This window comes from Mustela putorius, unplaced genomic scaffold (genome assembly GCF_011764305.1).
Source record: "Mustela putorius furo isolate JIRA1106 unplaced genomic scaffold, ASM1176430v1.1 tig00000275_pilon_pilon_pilon, whole genome shotgun sequence".
NCBI classification, from domain to species: Eukaryota; Metazoa; Chordata; class Mammalia; order Carnivora; family Mustelidae; genus Mustela; species Mustela putorius.
The window spans coordinates 5,875,294-5,896,788 of NW_025421341.1; the positions used below are offsets into that span (position 1 = coordinate 5,875,294).

General features: G+C 36.2%; 1 protein-coding gene across 1 annotated transcript; it reads right to left on the minus strand.

Annotated features, from left to right (window-relative positions):
- Window positions 1–2,221: 2,221 nt before the first annotated feature.
- Window positions 2,222–21,489, minus strand: TYW5 (tRNA-yW synthesizing protein 5). The gene is made up of 8 exons (XM_004772185.3): window positions 21,336–21,489; window positions 16,294–16,448; window positions 11,936–12,005; window positions 9,191–9,235; window positions 7,945–8,082; window positions 6,144–6,231; window positions 5,643–5,759; window positions 2,222–2,766 (listed from the first exon to the last, which is right to left on the minus strand). The coding sequence occupies exons 1-8, from the start codon at window positions 21,411–21,413 to the stop codon at window positions 2,510–2,512; spliced, it is 948 nt and encodes a 315-aa protein (XP_004772242.1). The 5' UTR covers window positions 21,414–21,489; the 3' UTR covers window positions 2,222–2,509.
- Window positions 21,490–21,495: the final 6 nt, after the last annotated feature.

Sequence of the window (21,495 nt, forward strand, 5' to 3'; positions counted from 1 at the left end):
ATTGAGAAAATGATTTCTAAGATCCCTTTCAGCAATGAAGTTCTAAGATTTGGAATTCCTAAGAAGTTGCAGCTGACATATACTGTTTAATATTTTATACATTAAAAACATCTCATTTTGTCTCAATAAGGTCAGCAAAAAAGATAAAAGTATTTTGCATTTAAACTCTCTAAAGATTATGATCAAGGAAATAATTTTAAGGCTTCCCAAAGTCTTCGCTATTAGTGTTCTAGATATAATTTAATATTGCAACAAGAGCCATCTCATCTGAAAGCTAGCATCAGCCATCAACTGTCCTTGCCCTGAATGATCTCTTTGTATTTTTGCAGCAACCCCAAAAAGTACAAGTTTAAAGATGAGGAAAATAAGCTTCATAAAGATTAAGTTATTTAACTCACCTAAGGTCTTCCAGTTTGCTTCCCAAATAAACTGAATTAAAATGAATATGCATGGAAGATTATCTCAGTTTTACTTCCAAGTTTCTACATGACTCTGGATATGTACTTTGTACTGATTCTTTTACTGGTTTTTAAAAAAAGAAAACCAAGGAGGGTTTATTTAAAAGCTGACTGTAAGTACTGTTCAAGCTAACAGAGGTTTTATCTTTTTTTTCTTCCCAAAGGAAAAAGAATCATTAAAGAATTTTCTTTACTTAACTAAGAAGTAACCAAAAATGAAAAAAAAAAAAACTAAACTAAACTAATAATTAAATCGAATGTAACAATTCCTTTTCTAAACTATCTTTTCATTTTTTGACCTAACTTTAATCTCTCTTCCTAAAGACACCTAGGAAGTTCAGAATAACTTTTTAATGTATTTTTCCTTTCTTATTTATTATATTGTTTTTAATACTTGAAATTAATCCAACTCCAAACATAGGATATGAATGGATGAATTATTTTAACAAATTATTTTCTTCATAATTAAAATGCACCAACTTGATGCACTGAAAACTTTAGATGAGCACATTTGCATTCAGTAAATATTTCTAGTCTTTCTTCAATGACATTGTAATAGAATTACTAGGTGCAAAACAAAGAATGGCACAGAAACACATACAATGGCTCATTGTCTTCAATAATGACAACATTACTGGGATCTCTCCTGTATTTCTTCTTAAAAAAATAATTTTTCTAAAAAAGGGATAGGTGGAAAAGCATCTAGTGGGGAAAACGAACTGGGTTGAAGTTTAGCTATAGGTATAAATTAAAATTAAGACAGATTTGAATATTTCTGACATTGAAAAACTGAAAAAAGAGGCAGGCCTGACATTGAGTGCCAAGAAAAACCAGGATCAGATTAAACATGTTTTGGAAGAATCACAAAACTAATAATCCAAATCACTATCATCTGATCCAATCGTTCTAATCCTGATTATACATCAAAACCTATGAGGTTTACCAAATACAGATACTCTACCAAACCCCAAACATACTAAATCAAAATCTACAGAGTTGGGGCCTAGACATCTGTGTTTTAAAAAGCTCAAAAGGGGGTGCCTGGGTGGCTCAGTCAGTTATACAGACGTCTGCTTCAGTTCAGGTCATGATTCCAGGGTCCTGGGATGGAGACACATGCCAGGCTCTCTGCTCAGCAGGGAGCCTGCTTCTCCCTCTCCCTGCTGTTCCCCCTGCTTGTACTTTCTCTCTCTCCATCAAATAAAATCTTTAAAAAAATAAAAAATTTAAAAGACAAACGTAGTAGGTAATGGTTGCTCACCTTTTTCCCTAACTGAATCCTGATTTAAAAAATTTAAAAAATTATCCATGCTGTCCCCATATATATATATATATATATATATATATATACACACACACCCCATGTGCCTCAGAGGAAGAGCATTCTAAGCTCCTAGAGAGCCAGCTGAACTAAGGGTTATTCCATACCCTTTCCCAGTGACTGGCTGAGGGATGGAGATGTCTAAGCTACTTTAAATCTTTAAATGAGACCCAAGGATTTGGTGGCAAATCCTGGGAAAGCTTTTGCATATTAAAAGAAGGCCCTTGGAATCCAGCCTGACTCCTCTACTGCATGTAAATGAAGATGCACGTGGCTCAAACTGCTACTGGCGATCATCCCATGACCACAAGGGTAGCCAGCCTTAGGATGATGCCAGTGCTGCAGTTGAAAATGGGAGAAAAAAAACTAGGGGCTCTTGGTGATACCTCTGAATCACTGGATCAAAAATACTAAAGCCCCATTCTATTAGCAGACATCTGTATAATGATTCAATACATTTTATTAAGTCATTTTCAGTTGAATTTTCAGTTATTTGCATCTGAAAGCTCGAGTGGTCCCACCAAGGATAGCAGGCTTTGAACCATAACAATCTGTATTAAAAAGAAACCATATAAACACCAATTCATATTTAATCTACAAATCTCAGGCTTTTCCTTCCTATTTTAACAAGGAATGAATCTTCTAAAAAACAATTTATATGGTGATATTTTTCCAGTATTTGAGCTGAACTGTATTTAAAAGTTTATATTCATTGCATCCACTTCATTATTTACTCAAAGTTTCGGCTATAGGCTTTTTCTTGAATGTGTAAGACCATTCGCCGTGCATAGAAGTCCCTGTATTCCTCTGGTAATTCAGCCAGTGTTTTTAAAGCTCTGTCCAAAATTTGTGCAGCTCTTGATGCTGCTGTAGGATCTTTGTTTCCATAGGTATCTGTTTTGTCATAGCATTCAGATGGAAGGTGCTTCCAAAAGATATTCACTCCCACTCCAAACTCTTCAGAAATCACGTTATGGAACCATAAAGCTGGAGAAAGTTTAAAGAAAAAAAAAAAGTTAAAAATAAAACCTAGAGTAAAAAAAAAAAAAAAAAAACCAAAATGTCAGCGAAATATCACAAATTGCATATAGCCAATGCAAAATTCTTGTAACTAGATCCCTTCGTTAGCACACTCCCAGCTTTTAACAGAATCATTTTAACTTTTATGAATTGCCAACCAATTTAAAGTGTCAATAACACAACCCTACTTTTAAAACCTTTGGAAACAGCAATTTTTCCTTTTAACTGAAAGACATAATAAAGTTATATTTGTTTTGGAGTTCTGTAATTTGTGGCTATGTTTTGTGTTACTTGTTTACACTTCCTGAGTCATACAACCACATTAAAAATGTTTACTTTTTGTACACAGAACATTTCAATTATTTGAGGAGTATCTTTGACCTTTTCTGTCTCAGCACAATACTTTTGTTCTCAGATGTCCCATTCAAGCTGCACTGGTTTTCTAACTTGCTTAATTTTGCACTCATTGTAGCCTCCTTAGTTTTATACTTCTATTTGGAATGCAATTATAAATATCATATTTCTTTCAGCTCCTGTATAGTAAGTATATAAAACTAAAGCAAATATTTTGGTGGTGGAGAAGATGAATAAACTACCATATGATATAGCTAACTAATATTTCACTTCCTCTAGAACGTTTATTTCTTTGTTTTCAATGGAGTCTAAATGTTTTCAGACAATAGGTGCTATAGGAATATGAAAGCAACATCACAATATAACCAAGACGAAATACTAGGAATGTAAATGGGGCTCCTAGGTGGCTCAGTCAGTTAAGCATCTGGTCTGCCTTCTGCTCAAGTCATAATCTCAGGGTCCTGGGATGAAGCCCTAACTGGGACTCCCTGCTCAGTGGGGAGTCTGCTTCTCCCTCTCCCTCTGCCCTCAAGCCTCAGTACTCTCTCTCAAATAAATAAATAAAATCTTAAAAAAAAAATACTAGTCACGTCAAAAACTGTTTAATCTTATGAATGGGAAAAAGTAAGATTTACAAGATGCTAAATTTTAGAAACAAACTCATTCTAAGAGTGCTCTAGGAAAAACAAAAGCTTAAAATATTTTGATTTGCAAAACTAGTTTCAAACATGGATTTAATCTTAACTATTCTTTCTTTCAGAATCTTTTTCCTCATTCAATATAACATGAAAAAAGCTAACCATTCTGTTAAATTTAAATGCAAAGATGGGGGTTTTGCTTTTATTTCAAAATATATGCAAATGTTAAGTATTTCTGGCTTTTTTTTTTAAGTTTTATACAGAATAAGAGAAACTGCATAGCTCTTAACCATTCTCTGAAGATATGAAACCAAAAAATTTAAGCAATACTAATGGATTTAAAGACTAGTGTGTTGACTGTTTACAAAAAACATCAGAATAAGAAACTACTGTATCAAATTTTTATAGACAATCAATTATGTTAAAGACACTGTAACAGGCCCCTTGGAGAATACAAAGATTGCTAAAATATAGTTCCTTATCCTCAAGCAATTTATAATATAGCCCCAAATGGGATCATCATATTTTTATTAATACTTTTTTTTTCTTAATTCTGTCACTGAAAAAGAGGTGTATTTTTTTCCCTAAATTTTATTTATTTATTTGAAAGAGAGAGCACAAACAAGGGGGAGAGGCAGAGGGGAGGAGAGGCAGACTCCCCGCTGAGCTAGAAGCCAGGCAGGGGGCTCGATCCCAGGACTCTTAAGATCATGACCTGAGCTGAAGGCAGACGCTTATACCATCTGAGCCACCCAAGTGAGGTATTAATGATTAAAACTATATTAACTTAAATATGAGAAATGTGACTATACAAACAGAATTTGTTAACACATTCCTTTAATCTTAATTATGGTTTTTATAATCTTAAGGTAATCACTTTATAATCTTAAGGTAATTATAGATGTTCACTACATCACTAATTACTAAAAACGAATACCTAGTTATTATACAAAGAAATTAAGTGATACTAATTCAGACCCTAGAAAATAATGCACACATAAGACATCATAAGTGTTGGGATTATAACAATTTAGATATTTAATAAAATCTCTAATCTGTTTTGGCTTTGAAATACACTTACCATTTCTTGGCAAATACTTAAGTGACTTAGTTCTAAAACATGCAATTTTTTTTTTTTTTAAAGATTTACTTATTTATTTTAGAGAGACAGAGAGAGGGGAGGGGAAAGTCTTAAGCAGACTCTGTGCTGAGTGCAGAGCCCAATGTGAGGCTTTAATCTCACAACCCTGAGATCAGGACCTGAGCCAAACTAGAATTGGACGCTTAGCCCACTGTACAACCCAGGCATCCCAATATGCAAATATTTTAGAAATGATTAAAAAGAACAACAAGGTATAATCTTTTCCCAGTTATAAAATACCTTGTTTGATGTCACTTAACAACATAATTTAAGAGTACAATGTTATATTATAGATTGCTTTTGAAAAGCAAGATTGTTAATTTTATAAGAATTTGCTTAAACAGGGCACCTGGGTGGCTCAGTGGGTTAAGCCTCTGCCTTCGGCTCAGTTCATGATCTCAGGTCCTGGGATCGAGCCCAGCATCGGGCTCTCTGTTCAGTGGGGAGCCCACTTTCCCCAGCACCCCCCTGCCTCTCTGCCTGCTTGTGAACTCTGTCAAATAAATAAATAAAATCTTAAAAAAAAAAAAAAAAGAATTGAATTTGCTCAAGTATACTTTAAACACACATACACAGCTGTATATAAAAATCAACTTGTATAGGATAGAATACATGTAACATACACTTCTGTACTCAAAAAAATCATGTAATGGATGAGTGACAGAACACAGATTTTATAAAAAGGAAATGAATGAGGTCTAGAATCTTACCAGGAATGAATAATACATCTCCAGCTTTCAGGGTACATTCATACCTTCTAGCCTTGGAAAACAGTGGATATTTAGTTAAGTCTGGGTTATCTATATCCAGCACTTCTGATTTAGTACCTTAAAGTTCCAAAAGAGATTAATACAGAGTAAGCAAAGTTAGCATTTCTTAAAAGGTAACCACAAATATAGACTTGAAAATGTATTCTTTTCTGTACAATTATTTATTGTATCCACAATGTAAGAACGGTTACTATTCTCCTGAAACCTAAGATGATTTTCAATGATCCATCCTTTATGACTATTGACATTCATGTACTATAATTAAGAAAACCTGAAAATTTCATTGTTCATATAGCCTATCATTACATATGTACACATGGAGGACACAAATACTTCATTTAGAAAGAAGCCCTTAGATGTTTTTCTATGAAAATAAAGGTTTCCCAAAAAGTGTAACTGAACAGACTAGACTTTAGAAATACAAACTTAAAAGAAAAGTACCTGATAAATATAAATACTGGGCATCTCGAGGACTGAAGAGCACAACACGCTTTTTTCCTGTCACTTGTATTAAGAAGTTATCCATGACCTGAAGGATAATAAGAACTTACGGAGAAGCAATATCTAAAATTTAAATAAACAAAACCAATGGTATATTCCAAACAGTTAAATATAAATCCTAAAGACTTGACTCACATTATCTAAAACAGTTACACTAATATTCTAACAATGCAAACATTTGTACTGTAAATACAGCTGTACCTTTATTAAAGATGTTTCCTGCAGCACTGCCTTAAAATGGAAAAGCCTGGCAAGCCATGAGGAAATCTGAGCACTATTTGCCCCTGCGCCACCACTCTGACAGGGAGGCTCTCCTTGGTTAGTTCATACTTATCTGTCAAGGAATGCTATATAGCCAATATCAGGCAACAGACTGAAAGCACCTGGGGAATAACTACCTTTTCCCAAGGTAGTTAGACCTTGAGAAAACAACACAAGGTAACTGCTGTAACCAACCACTAATTAAGTTAAAACTCTTTAAGTATATATGGGCAACCATAATTTATTTGCAGGCATCTTCATTTCTAAATTATTTCTACAGGATTATTTTCTTGATGTACTTATTAATGGAGTAATCTTAACTATTTCTGCACTTTGTAGAAAATGTTAAAAGGCAGAGATATGTAATTCTCAGCCAAGGAATTAAAATACATACTAAGCAAGATATATTCATAATTATTTACATATCATTTCTACCTAAGCATTTTTTCATTACTAACCCTTTTCTTATGTAAACCTTAACTACATAACAAGCATTCCTTTGACTTATTTTTAATGTATGAAAAGCTGTATAGAATTCTATTATAAATCTAGATAAAAGTGATACTAGTTAAAATTTAAGTCACACAATACAATTAAAAATTTATTTAAGTTACCACATCATTTTTTATCTATATCATTTATGTAAAACCTTTAAAAAATAAGCTAAGAATTTATGTTTATCTCATTTAATTAGTTATGATGTTAAAATCCTCCCAAGGGGTCCTCTGCTGAATTATAACATAAAACTTAATATAGCTTGATTTAGAGTTTTTTTAAAAAATTATCTTTAGAAACCTATTAGGTATTGCTTTAGCTTCCTATATTTCTCTACCCAATACCAAACCATACACAATATTATACTTTTAATGTGTTTAAAATATTTATATGCATATATTTAAGCAAGTAAAATTATAATACCACAGAGTAAATGATCAGGGGCAATATTCTATACATCTTCCTGCTCAACAGATACAGTGTACATTTCACATTCTCAAGGGATGTATAATCTAAGGCCATCAGAAATCCCCAAATTCTTATACCTGGAAATGGCTCTCCACAAACTTCTGCTTTCTCTTGAATAATAGTTCCATCTAGTTAAGTATATCATTTCCACATCCTCATTGTCACAACCTTACTGCTTTTTCCACTTGTACAACTTTCCCCCTCATCTGATGGCCATTTTTCAGATACTCAAAATCTGCTTCATAAAACTTAACAGACACACACACGCACAAAATATAACAAATCAAGAACACTATCACAGATCAATGCAAGTGTGAGACACTAACTAGGCTACGACATTAAATAATTTATTCCCATATCACCAACTTGCAGAGCCCCCGTTTTCAAATCTCATGTTTCAGCAAATTATGTCTCCAAGATCTTTAGGGTAATCTACAGAAAGTTGAAACTGTAAATGCTATGTCTCTAAAGACTAAATATCTACTGTAGCTTCAGATTTCTCATTTATGTAGCATACATCATAGTGGGTCCAAAGTTGTAATCCTGGTGAGCTAATTCGAAAAACACTGGAGAAGAACTGCTCCTCCTTGAAAAATTTTGGAAACTTAATATCTCCTTCCAGCAAAGGAAACTGCTTTCTGATATCTGCAACATCCTGCATTGAGAGAAACATGGTAAGAATTTTAACAATAATTGCAATTTTAATGTTAATAATAGATGCAGTATTTATGTAATGCTTGTTTTATCTCAGACTGCCATCAGATCCCATGGTATTAAGGAGGAATGGGGTAAAACTCTGTTCACTGCTGTAAAATACTAGTAAGGGACCACAGTCAACACATGAGCTTTCAAATGAAGGAATAACAGACTATGTAGCAGACTGCAGACTCAACGCCATCAAGACGGGTAAGCTTAACATGCTTCATTAATCGGTTCTTCCTATTTAGACAACAATCATACACTTGCCATCTACTCCAATAACAAGGATTTAAAACTTAGCAGTCAACAATCTGAATGTTATCAAGTATGTTAAACCTGTGGGTTTTACCAAGGGAAGAGGCTAAAAGAAGTTAAAGAGACAGAATGGAGACAGAAAAAGGAAAGAACAGAATCTTACTTAATCATTTTAGGGACCATGCCCTAACACTGCACCATATTAATTTGACTCTGAATACATGTCAAAGCTTGTATTAGTAAATTAATTATTCAGTAATTTAATAATTAGTTTAGATTATATTTTATTCGCTGAACGGCTATCTGTAAAATACAGTAGAAAGAATTTTTTAATTGTATTGAGACTAGAGGAGATGACTTTAAACACTAAAATACTATGGTCCTACTTAAAAACTAATCAACTTTTAATAATTTTACTTCTTTTCTTCTTTTAAAGATTCATTTACTTATTTTAGAGAGAGAGCGAGCACACACGCATACAAGCAGGGGAGGGGCAGAGGAAGGGCAGAGAGAGTGAAAATCTCAAGCAGACTCACTGCAGAGTGCAGAGCCTGACTCAGGGCTTGATCCCAGGACCCTGAGATCATACCCTGAGTCAAAATCAAAGAGTTGGCCACTCAGCTGACTGAGCTACTCAGACACCTGCTAATAATTTTACTTCTTATTCATGGGCAGAAATCATTGAGAAAAGAATGGGAAAAAGAAGAAACAGGTCATATGTCAGGCAATAAGTATAAAAACCACAGTGCCAGTTTAAATATACACATCCATTAGGTTTTAAGCCTTTGTTTTACATTCAGAATTCTTACCTTTCTAGGGTCTTCCCCAAGCGACCGTAGGTAATACTTCTCATCCTTAAACACCCGAAAGAAAAGTAACATAAGTATTCATGTCAAAATAACAGAAAGTAAAGACAGAAGGAAATGAGTTTTAAAATCTAACCCAGTTGTTTCTGAAACAGTTCCGTCTTCTTACCCTTTCTACTAATGCTCTCTGGTGGCCATATGAAGAAATGCCTTCATAGGCTACATGTAATAATGACTGGATCCCTAAAATATTACATAAATATGAAAGGCAACACACACCTACTATATCTAAAACACAAGCTTCATTTGTACTTTAAATTATTTAGACTCTTAACAGCAAGTCTTAAAAGAATTCTCATTTGTAAAACATACATGATCTCAAGGTATTGTTGAGGTCAATAACAAACTTGTTAATATAAGGCAAATGTAGAATAGACGATAAATAAGATGATTATACTTTCAGTAATACATTTTTTTAAAAGTCTGGAACACTGCATTTTACCAAGTTAAGCCCACCACAGACATATAAAATCTCAAGCCAAATCCTTTACAGTCTGCTCATGTATGAATTAGAAATATGTCATTTCAAAAAAAAAAAAGTCATTTCAGAGTAGTACATTTATGTTGATACTTGAAAAAACTGCCCATTGACCTTCACTGAGTAGCTCTAAGAGGGAACTGTTAGAATTGTAAAGCACTACTGTTGTTTGCATTTCCTCGAAGAAACAGGAGAACTGCGCTGCTGGGTCAAGCACAAGGGCAATCCAACTCAAGAATTCTGCCTCTTTTATACCTTCACTGACCACTGTAACACAACATTCAAAAATCCGTGTTATTTACCTTAACAACATATTATAAATCTATGACCAAAAATTTAACTCTATTCTCAGATCCAGTGCTTTTCTATTTTTAAGCAGTACCAGATAATTTCTATAAATTCATTGGCTAAATAGGTTTCAAAGTATGTTCTTCAAAATTCTAAAAGTTTTCTACCAGTTCTAACGTTTCAGGATTGGGGGAAAAAAATCACAAAAAAACCAGAAAAGACTCATGAGGTGCACTGCTCAGAACCCCTCCAAGAAAGAATTCATCACTAGCTGCAAAGAGGGTGATTATCTTCTGGCCACGCTATTAATTCTTCCAGGTCCACCTCAGTCTTTCAAGAGCTTTTCAAGGTGCTTCTTGGGGCAGCCCCAACCGATGACTGAGCAAGACGTGAAAGGCTTAGACACCGCCACCCACACGAGACTCCTCTACCAGGCAGCCTTTGCTTAGGAGTTCCAGCGTGAGCTGGCAGAGTCCATCAGATAGAGATCTGTCACCGTCTGACGGCCTCCCCCTACCCAATCCCCCCTTCCTTTCAGAGGTATTATTCTCCAACAAACCTACCAGCACTCCTAATTCCATCCTAACACCTGCTTCCTGGAAGACTGAACTGACCGTCTGTGTTCATCTTATTGACATACTTCCACCATTTAAGATGTAAATATACACATATAGTCAGCTGCCCTTTGGAACTTTCCTGTCCAAGGGTAATGTAACGAGCAGCACAGATTTAAAGAGCCATGAGATGTCACGTGAAGTAAAAGAAACAAGAGACAAGATAAAGGATTTATGTCTAAAGATTATGGAAAGTATATAAAAGAATATACACTGTTCAGGTATCTGATTAACTGATTCCAGTAACTCTGTGAGTCAAATAGAAACTCACAGAGTTACTGGAATCCGTTTCAGGAGACAATCTAATCATAGCGCAGAATCACACCTTCGTGGTCATCTAGTGTAACCACGACCTGCTGAGACGACTGTGAGCGGGTGGTACCTGTCACTACCCAACTGGCCACCAGCCCAGCGGGCTCAAGTGCAAACAGCTTTATTCAAAGCTTGAAGAGCAGTTCATTTTTATTTCGAGGTAACAGTGAGTTTTTAAAATGTATATATATATAGGCCTCAATGTTTTATCTCAAGCTATTTAAACTGAATTATTTAAAACTGAATTATTTAAAACTGGATTATAATGTAAATAAACAGAATTTTTCTGCATTTAATCCTGAACAAATATTATAGCAAATACAACAGAAGTCACATTGATACTAACAATAATAAAATATAAAAGTAGTCTAATGGTCAGTAAGATATGAAAATAAAGTTCTCCTCTGGCATTTGAACTTTGCACATCAGACCAAAGCATTTTTTTCCTTTTTTTTTTTTTTTTTTTATGGCGAGAGTGCACAAGCAGCGGGAGAAACAGGCAGAGGTAGAGGAAGAAGCAGGCTCCTTGCTGAATAGGGAGTTCAATGCAAGTCTCAATCCCAGGACCCCAGGATCGTGACCTGAGCCGAAGGCAGCCGCTTAACTGACTGCGCAACCCAGGCGCCCCAGAACAAAGCATATTCAAAGAAAGTATGATTAATCGCTAACATTTAGGGAGTAGCTCCTACATGTCAGGCATTGTGCTAAGTACTCTACAGATTTTATTTAGTTAACTGTCACAGAAACCTTATTAAATAGGTACTTTAACTGTTCCCATTTTATAGGTGAGTATACTGAGGCACAGAAAAATAATTTGGCCAAGGTTTGAGATCTAATAAATAGCAAGCCTAGATCTACTGGCATACAAAACCAAACCTTAAAAATAGCTCTCAGAGAAGGCTACAGCTCTTTTATATCTAATATTCTTGTATAAGAAAATCCACCTAATATATACATATTAATGTTTTCTAAAGAAAATAGGTTCAAATCAGTTACCTCTGAAATAAAGAATTCTTCATGCTTTTCTTCAGCTGCCCTCTGAACCAACTTATCAAAAGGTAAAGTTCTGAAATAAAGACAAAGAAGCCTTGGACTCAATAAATCAACTAATAAATACCCTTATCACTATACATACAGGCTTGTTGCAGTTGTATATGCTTTGCTGTTTTATAACAGCTGTAATTTTATCATAACCTATTATGTGGAATTCTAAATTTTCAAATTCATTTAGGTCCTTTTTATTTGACCTACATTGTCTGAAATTTCAATTTTATCATAACCTATTATGTGGAATTCTAAATTTTCAAAATTCATTTAGGTCCTTTCTATTTGACCTAGATTGTCTAAAATTACAATTTCAAAAATTAAGAACTTTTAAATCTATGCCACAGATGAATCCTTCTTAGGTCAATACTCTCCTATTCCAAGTTACTGTTAGAAAAATATTTCTGTGGTATCCGGTTACCTCTGGATATACACAAACTTTCAAATGTGCTACTTCAAGTGTCATGGCAAAACAAGTCTTGGGACTGTGGAATGGGACAAACTACCAAGTGCCCCTTTGGAAGAGACCCCAGGCAAATGGTCCAGAGAAATCAAGTCCTCACTCACTTATCTTCCCGCCTTTTGGCACGACCGGTGGAAACAGAAGCTCACAGCACTGCTCTCACTCTCCTTCACCATCTGTCATTTGAAGTCTTAGGAACACCTCAAGGAGAAGTCAGGGAAGTGACCAAGTTTTATTCTTCTTCATTATTTCTGTTCAAATGGCTACCTCTTTCCCTTGTGGCAAACAGGGCTGAACATCACATAAGCAGTTCGTTTCCTTTTATGTCACTCTTGAGCCTGGAGGGCTACCGTTTTTCTGGTTCCCATCCTGTCCCTTTACCATCCCAGAAGCAAAAGTACTGACCCTGACATGAAGTTGGTAACAGTAACATCAAGACAATGACCTCCTAAAAAGCATCTGGGTCAAAAGCCTCTCCCCCTAATGCTCACTGCACTCCGGCCTCCAAACCTCCGATTAAGAGTAGAAGTCTTTTCTCTTTTTTTCTGTTAGTCTTTTCACTCTTACCACCAAATATCTTTCCACTAGAACTCTGTACTGAGGAAGTGGGGAGAAAGTGTTAGCAAAAACCCTTTCTCCTCTGTAAGATGACCTTGGGCTTACCTTTTCCTAGCAATGCTTTTGTAGAAACCTGCTGGGTTAAGATAAATGTAGTGTCACCTGTGATATCAGTTAACATTGTTTGTTGTAAAAAATGACCCCTGATTGATGAACTATGTCTAGACTGAAAGGTCGATGTGTGGATTATAAATATTTGTTAAGAAGGGAAAGATACGGCTTCCCTGTGTGGTGTAACTCTTATCATTGAGTTTCTCCCTTGGAGGAACCTAGAAGCTAAATTTCATGGGCCATTTCATGTCATTGGTTTCTATGGACTAGGTGGCTTAATTTAGCCAAGGTGTTTCTATACCTATCTTTATAGTCATGTTCCCTTGTAATTAAGCTGTCACTTGGTGAACCAAAAAAATGGCTCCTGGACTGGTGTGAGAACTCCCACTGATACTACACTGCTAGAATGGGGACTCCTGTGTAAAGCTAAGAGAATCTGATGCCAGATTATGGACTAGTGGGTCCTGTGGGCATGAATGTCAATGTGAACTTGAGGACACTGCTGATTATGTGTAAGAGTGAGCACTGCAGGAGAGAAGAAAGGAGTCTGCCACCTAAAGACCAATTTGCTGCTACAGTTTCTAGTTAATTATATCAACAAATTTATTTGGCACCCTCCTGTGCAATGTTTTCCACTTCTTACCTCATCACAAACCCTTCATTCCTACGAAAGCAACTCTGGAGAGTCTGGGGAAATACGGAAGCCTCTCGGGTCCCGAGCTATCCCTTATTTGGTGCAGTTGCCTCGGCTTATCTTTGTACTAGATGCTACTTGAAAACTCTGAAGTGTTTCAAGACCTTTCTAAGAACAGGGCAGACAGAGTAACTCAACCCAGAGGAGCAGAACTTGGGTGCTCTCAGCAGTTTTTTCCCTTGGGTAATGGCGGTTGTCAGAGCTGTAGAAGCAAAGCTAAGAGAAGAGGAAATGAGGTAGGAATTAGGAATTCCTTAGACTCAAGGATTTAATCTATCCCATGCATGTTTCAAAAAGAAGGACATTTGCCATTTAAGTTCCATCTGTCTGGACTGGTAAACAGACCAGTAAGGGAGGTAGTATCAAAGAGGGGTTAGGATCATGGGTTCTGTGGAGTCAGGCTAATTTGCGTACAAATTTGGTTCCATTATTTTAAGCTGTATGGTCTTGGGTAAGTTACTTAATGTTTTTAAGCCTCCATTTTCTCGATTGTATAATTACTGAAAACAAAACAAACAAACAAAAAACTACCTCACAGACTTTCTAAATTAAATGACTAATATATGATGTAGGATGCATGGCACAGTACTTGATATACAGTAAGCGCTCAGTAAAGGACAGGTGGTGGGGTTAATAACAATGGTAATGTACCCTTCAGCAGGACAAAAGTAGTTACCAACATTAAGAAAAAAAAAATCTCGCACTGTCCTGTTTCTCATCTGCAAAGGCTGCTTTGCAAAATCAAGATCAGGATTAATAAAAGTATAATAAATAATAAGAGCAGGATGATGAAAGGGATTAGATGATGTGACAGGCAGAAGCAATTAAAGCTGTAAGAGTCAAACTGATTTATTTCTTTAGATCTATGACCATAAGAATACCAACAGTATTCCTACCGCACAATACTCTCACGCATAGTACCCTGATTCTGAGAGCCACCAAGAAGAAAGAAGTAAAAGCTAAGACCTGGAAATGTACTGCTCTTCAAATATTTAAGTAAGCAGAAATGCAACCTGGCACTGAAGTGGTAACAATGATTCATGTGTGTAGGATGTCTTCCTTCTAGACTCTCTGACCTAGATGCCTCCCTTCTTTGCTACTCCCTCGTAATTGCCAACAATGACTAAATTTATTTTCTTCTTGCACTAAGAAAATAATCTTGCAACTCTTCAGTAGCTCCAGTGAAAGGCTTGAAGAAAGCTGGGATAGGAACTATTACATAATATATGTGATACAAAAACAAGTTTTGAAAGGTTTATGGAACATGACAAAACAGCAAAGCAATTCAAGATGAAGTTTCAATACCCATTTGTTACGGCTTTGGACTCTCTGGAAAATAAACATCATTAACTGCTGGCTTAAAAATGTTCACCATTCCAGCACTTTCTTCCACCTTTTTGATTTAATAAAAAATGAAAAGTTCTTACACTCAGAAAAACTTAGGCAATTAAATTCAATTCACGGCCTATTAAAAACCAAAACTATAATGGTGAATATTCAAAGGATCAAAAACTAAGAAATACTTTGGCAAGCTGCTATATGAGCCTGGAAAACTCTAATGAGAAAGGAATGGCTCTGGACATTAGAAGCTCTGTTTAACTCATCTCTAAACTCTGGAACGAACAGTGAGAACCACCTTTCTTTAAAAATCACTCTTTGTGAACTACATGGTTTTTCAATAGACTGAATTTGCTGGAAACTGCACATGCTCAGAATATAATTTGTTTTTTAGCATTTTTATTGAAACATGGGAATAAATAACGTATTTATAAGATTACAACATTTAAAACTTTCAAGTTTGGACAGTCAGCAGTGTTCAACTATCTTTTTTACTTTTAAGCCATCCCAAAGCATAAAATGACAACCACAAGGGAAATCAAAAGTATTAAAGGTTATTTTGTCAAAAGAGAAAATTTAGTGTGATTTTTTTTTTTTTTCAAAGCTTTGAAGTTGATGAAAAACTATATCAAACATAGCAACTACCTATCCTTTATTTCTGAAGAGGGCAGAAAAAGAAAACATGGCTTATGTATCTGTCACAATTATGAATTAGAAAATCTTCTAAATATAAGAGCATTAAAAATCAGAATAGGTTATGAGGGAAAACTTTAGAGTTCATTACTCTATAACAATTACTAATGAGGTCGGATCTCTTAATGAAGCATGAGTGAGGATAGCACACCCAATGTTAGAGGCACTCTAACTCCAGTTATAGAAATCTGGTTCCTTCCATAACTCCAGAAGCTCTAAGCCATATACCCTATTTGAAAAACATGGTCTTTGAAAATGTCTTTCTATAACTGTGTGAACTCAGAATTCGTGTCTTTTAAAAGCTGTTCTTTAAAATTACAAAGCTATTCTGTGACGATATCCAAGTAGCCAAAAGGGGAAATGCCATATAGTCTATGTAAAATAACACAGAAATATCTGCAAGGTTCAAAATAAGTTACTTGTAGTCCCAGAGTAAACCTCAGAAGAAAATACCTATACACAAAGTTCTTACTAATGAAGTCCATCTGGGCAACCGCAGCGACATGAATCTTTACTTCTTTTCTCCCTCCAACCTGGCTCAGGTAATCCACTGTCCATTTGCTTGTACATGCCCCCAAGTCAATTCCTTCCAACACCAGGGGTTTTCTCTATAAGTGGGGAACAGCATACAACAAAAAATTAGGGAAAATGAACAATATATCGGAAATTATATTTATATTATTATTTATATTATATTATATATTAATTATATTATTTGGCCATAGGACAAAAACAATTAAGAAATTATTCTTGATCCTAAGATGCTCAAACTCACACCTTTTGACAATGCATGCCATAGAGCAGGAGAACAGCAATGTAATATACTTGGAATGAAACTTTAACATTAGGAAAACAAACTAAATGAAACAGCAGTACCAACAGTAGCTGAGAACCAGAAATCTGAACATTATTTAAAGCATTTTCAGGGTAGCTGTGTGTCTCAGTGGGTTGAACATCCGACTAGTGGTTTCAGCTCAGGTCATGATCTCATGGATCATGGGACTGAGGCCAACGTCTGGGCTCAAGTGCTCAAGGGGGAGTCTGCTCAAGATTCTCTTTCTCCCTCTGCTCTCCCCAGCCTCACACTGTCTCTCTCAAATCAGTCAACCTTAAAAAAAAAAAAAAAGGCATTTTCACAAGTGTTATTTATGATAAAATATGAATGATGATTAAAATTTGTATTTTATAGTCAAATACTGTTTGTAATTTTTTATTTTGATACTATTTCAAAGCTGTGGAAAGTTGCAAGAACAAAGAACCCCCATATACCCTTTACTCTGGTTCACCAACTGTTAATTTAACATTTGCCCCATTTACTTTATAATTTGCTCTCACTCTCACTATGTGTGCATAGAGAGGAACATAGTACTAAAAATAATTAAATTTTTTCTTAACTACTTCTAAGTTGCAGATATACTCCTTTATCTCTAAAAACTTAAGTATATTTCCTGAAAAAAAAAAACAAAAGACATTTTCTTATATAGCCAGAGTAATTGTCAAAATTACATTTAGCACTGATGTAATACTACAACTTCACAGTCCATATCCAAATTTTCCTAACTATCCTAATATTATCCCTTATAGTGTGTGTTCCCCCCTATTTCTGAGATACCACATTGCATTTAGTTGCCATGTCTCTTAATCTGAACAGTTCCTCAGCTTTTTTCTTCCATGATCTTGATGTTTTTGAAAAATATAGACCAGTTATTTTGTAGGATGTCCTTCAATTTCGGTTTATCTGATGTTTTTTCATGATTGGATTCAGGTTATGCATTTTTATTTTTATTTATTTATTTACTTTCCCCAAAGATTTTATTTATTTATTCGACAGAGAGAGAGACAGCGAGAGAGAAAATACAAGCAGGGGGAGTGGGAGAGAGAGAAGGAGGCTTCCTGCCAAGCAGGGAGCGTGATGCAGGGCTCGATCCCAGGGTCCTGGGATCATGACCTGAGCTGAAGGCAGATGCTTAACCACTGAGCCACCCAGATGCCTCTGGGTGATGCATTTTTAGAAGGAATGTACCAAAGAAGCAATGTTGTATCCATCTCAGTGTAACACATCAGGTAGCACAAGATATTTTGCCCTATTATTTATGATGTTAATTTTGATCAACTGGTAATTTGTTCCTGAATTAAATATTGTTATGATGAAGGCAAAAATTATGATTTTTAAAAACTCCATCATCTTCTACATAATTGGCTAATGTCAAAATGAACTAATTTATCTCCACCTATTAATTTTATTCACTTGGTTATAATCTACTGATATTAATTTTGATGCTCGAATTATCTTATGTTTGGCCAGGAGGATCCAAATCAAGCTGGCTCTTGTGACTTTTTACCTTAACACTTCCTTATTTTATAGCAAAAAAACACCACAATCCAGAATCCTTTTATACTCTCACTCCCAGCCCTACAGTCATTTCTTCAAGCAGCTCTGGTTTCTTTTAAAGGGAATGCTACTTAGAAACCATGATCTGCATGTCAGAGGTGTTCATTGCTATTAAGGTCATTACTACCAGGCCTTCTCAGTGGACAGAGCTAGGAAATATGTGCAAGAATGTATACTCATTCCCCCTTTTCCCAAATATGCGTGTGTATGCATGAGCACGGCCCCTCACCCCACCTATGTATTTATATGTATCGTATAGCTACCGTATCTATTTATCTCTCTCCAAGCATACATATATACTATAAACACACACACACACACAATGGATATATGTATGAATGAACCATAATACCTCTAATATGGATACCTCAATTCCGATCTTATATCACAAGACTCATCTTAATTTTTATTTATATATTTGTAGCTCCTTTCTCTTAACAATGAGAAATCTCATTCCTATCAATGATTCATCTTTAATTAATTAAATTGCATAAATTCACAGTAAGTACTTTTATAATTGCTAAGTCATACCACTATAAAAAGTAAGTCTATTAACTAGAGCTCAGTGTTTGTTTAATATGTAAAAGTGACTTGGGTTACTTATCTTCCTCCGAGTTTTGGGTTTTTAATCATCCTTACCCTTGCTAATTTTATTATTACTATTACTTTAGAAGGTAAAACATTAATGGGATCCCAAAAGTTGAAACTATACCAAAGGGTCACCACAGCCACATTCTTCCACCCCATATTCACTCATCCTCTGTAGTTAACCAGTCTCATTTCTGGCTTATCATTCCTGTTTTTTTGTTTTTTGTTTTTTTTCAAAGGGACCAAAAACATACATAGTGTATTGTTTCCCCTTGTTTCACAAAAAGGTGGCATGTTACATATTTTCTTTTGCAATTTTATTTTTTAATTTAAAAACATATCCTGAAAATCACTGCTATCAGTACAGCTAATCTCCCTCATTCTTTTTTACTGCTTTGTATACCATGTGTAAATGAGTAATTTAATCAATCACTCTCCTACGCATAGTTTTTATTTTAGGTTATTTGCAATAATCATCACAGTAAACTCCTAAAAGGATGGCTGGATCATAAACATATATACAATTTCATTAGATATACCAAATTCCCCTCCACAAGGGTTGTACCACTTGGCATAAAGTGTGAGAGTGCCAGTTCCTTCACAGCCTCACCAAGAGTAGTATTACTAAAAATCAGCCTTTTGATTTTTTTTGCCAGTGATGGATAAGAAAAGGCACATCAGTGTGGCCTGAAGTTCTCTTATTAGGAAAGTTGAACATCTTTTCATGTTTATAGGCCATTTGATTTTTTTTTTTTTTTTTTTTTTTGGTCAACTGCTCACATTTTATCAGATTTTTGGCCTTTCACACCCCACCCTGTATTTTTTAGAAGTTCTTAAGTACACGGGCTTTTATGGCCCTTTTATGAAACATGTTGTCAATATTTTTTCCCAGCTTGTATTTTATGTATTCAAATGTTAATCTTTTACTACATCTGAATTTTCATAGTTAGAAAGCCCTTTCACAGGCCCACAATATAGAAGAATTTACCCGTGTTTTCTTTTAGTACTGTTTAGTTTCATTTTTTTATATTTATATCTCTGATCCATTTAGAGATTACTCTTGCATGTGGTGTCAGATATAAATCTAATTTTATCATTTTTTCAATGACAATCCAGTTGCCCCAGTATCATTCATTTAAAAATTCCTCTGCTCCAGTGATTCTGAACATCTCACGTTCATCACATACTTCAATCTCCATATAAATGGAACTTTATTTCTGGATATATGTAGATCTCCAGACTTTTATTTCTCTGATCTACTCATGCGCGTACTATCACACTGTTAATTATTAAAACGTGTTAAAAATATGAAGACTATGTCCTCTTGCAGATTTTCTTTAGTGTTTCCAAGTAGAAAGATCTTGTTTTACCATTTCATTCATTTCTAAGTTTACTACATTGTGACAAGAGTGCTGTCTGCAATTTTCCAGTTTGTGAAACTTCCTGATGCAACAACACACCATCCAGCATTAGACCCACAAATAAATGAAGGCTTAGATCCTCTCTGTAGGTTGCCAACTCCTAAAAGAAAAAACGTCATCCCTGCTTCCTTAATACTGAGAACTGTACTCTTACTTGTAAATCAAGTAAAACGGCAGGGAGAGAGGAGAGTTCAACCGTAAGCGTACCAACTGGATCCTTGTGGATTATTTTTTCTTTAAATACCTGCTGGGATATTTAGTCTCAGTTTCTCTCGTATGGGTTCCCTTACAAAGCAGTGCAAGTAGAAAGACTTCTCGTTGGGGCGCCTGGGTGGCTCAGTGGGTTAAGCCGCTGCCTTCGGCTCAGGTCATGATCTCAGGGTCCTGGGATCGAGTCCCACATGGGGCTTTCTGCTCAGCAGGGAGCCTGCTTCCCGCTCTCTCTCTCTCTCTGCCAGTCTCTCTACCTACCTGTGATCTCTCTCTGTCAAATAAATAAATAAAATCTTTAAAAAAAAAAAAAAGACTTCTCGTTAATATTTTCCTCTTGAGTTTTCTCTAAAAGAACAAAGGTTCGAACTGCACACACGAGAGCTTCCAGCGCCGGAACTAGAACCCAGGTTAGTGAGAATCCGAGACCGGCGGAAGCTTCCTGAGGGATTCCCACGGCTCCCCCTTGGGCTCAGGGCAGTGAAAAATTGCTCTTCTGAATCCAACAACTCGAAGGGACTAACAGGCGGGGCGGTGAAACCTCCCCTAAACTTCAGGAAACCCGAAACGAGATGGGGTGGGGGTGGGGAGCTCCCTTCGTTGCCACGGTAACGGAAAGAGCGTCCCAGAGTCCCAGAGAGGCCACTCTTGGCAGTGAGCAAGCCGCTTCTCGCACTCGGCTCTCCGCTGTCACCCGGCTCCCCACAAACGCGGAGCTGTTCCCTCTGGAGAACTCCGCAGATGAGCCATTCCTCACCCCCATGCGTCCTCTCCCCTCGCCACAGAGCCAACCAACCTTCCTCAGCCGCCCGCTGCCTCCTCCCCATACCCTGGGTCTCAAGAAACCAATCTGGAGCCGCCCAGGTGGTAGAGAAGGGGCTCACCTGTGGGTAGAGGTGCTGCACGAACTGTTCCTGCGAAACGCCCTCAAGCCGAGGCACCGGGACACTCTGCCAGGCCATGGTGGCTCACGCCAGTCCTCTTCCAAGTCCAGGAAGCCCGGGCCTGACGCGTCGCTCAGAATACCGTCCGCCCGGAAACACG

What these genes read in the sequence shown, in the direction of transcription:
- TYW5 (XM_004772185.3), bottom strand. Translation starts at nt 21,413, where the DNA reads ATGGCCTGGCAGAGTGTCCCGGTGCCTCGGCTTGAGGGCGTTTCGCAG. An exon ending in AGTAAGAACTTTGTGTATAG is followed by an intron (nt 12,006 to 16,293) that starts GTATTTTCTTCT and finishes TCTTTATTTCAG; the next exon opens with AACTTTACCTTTTGATAAGT. An exon ending in TTGGGGAAGACCCTAGAAAG is followed by an intron (nt 8,083 to 9,190) that starts GTAAGAATTCTG and finishes CTCTCAATGCAG; the next exon opens with GATGTTGCAGATATCAGAAA.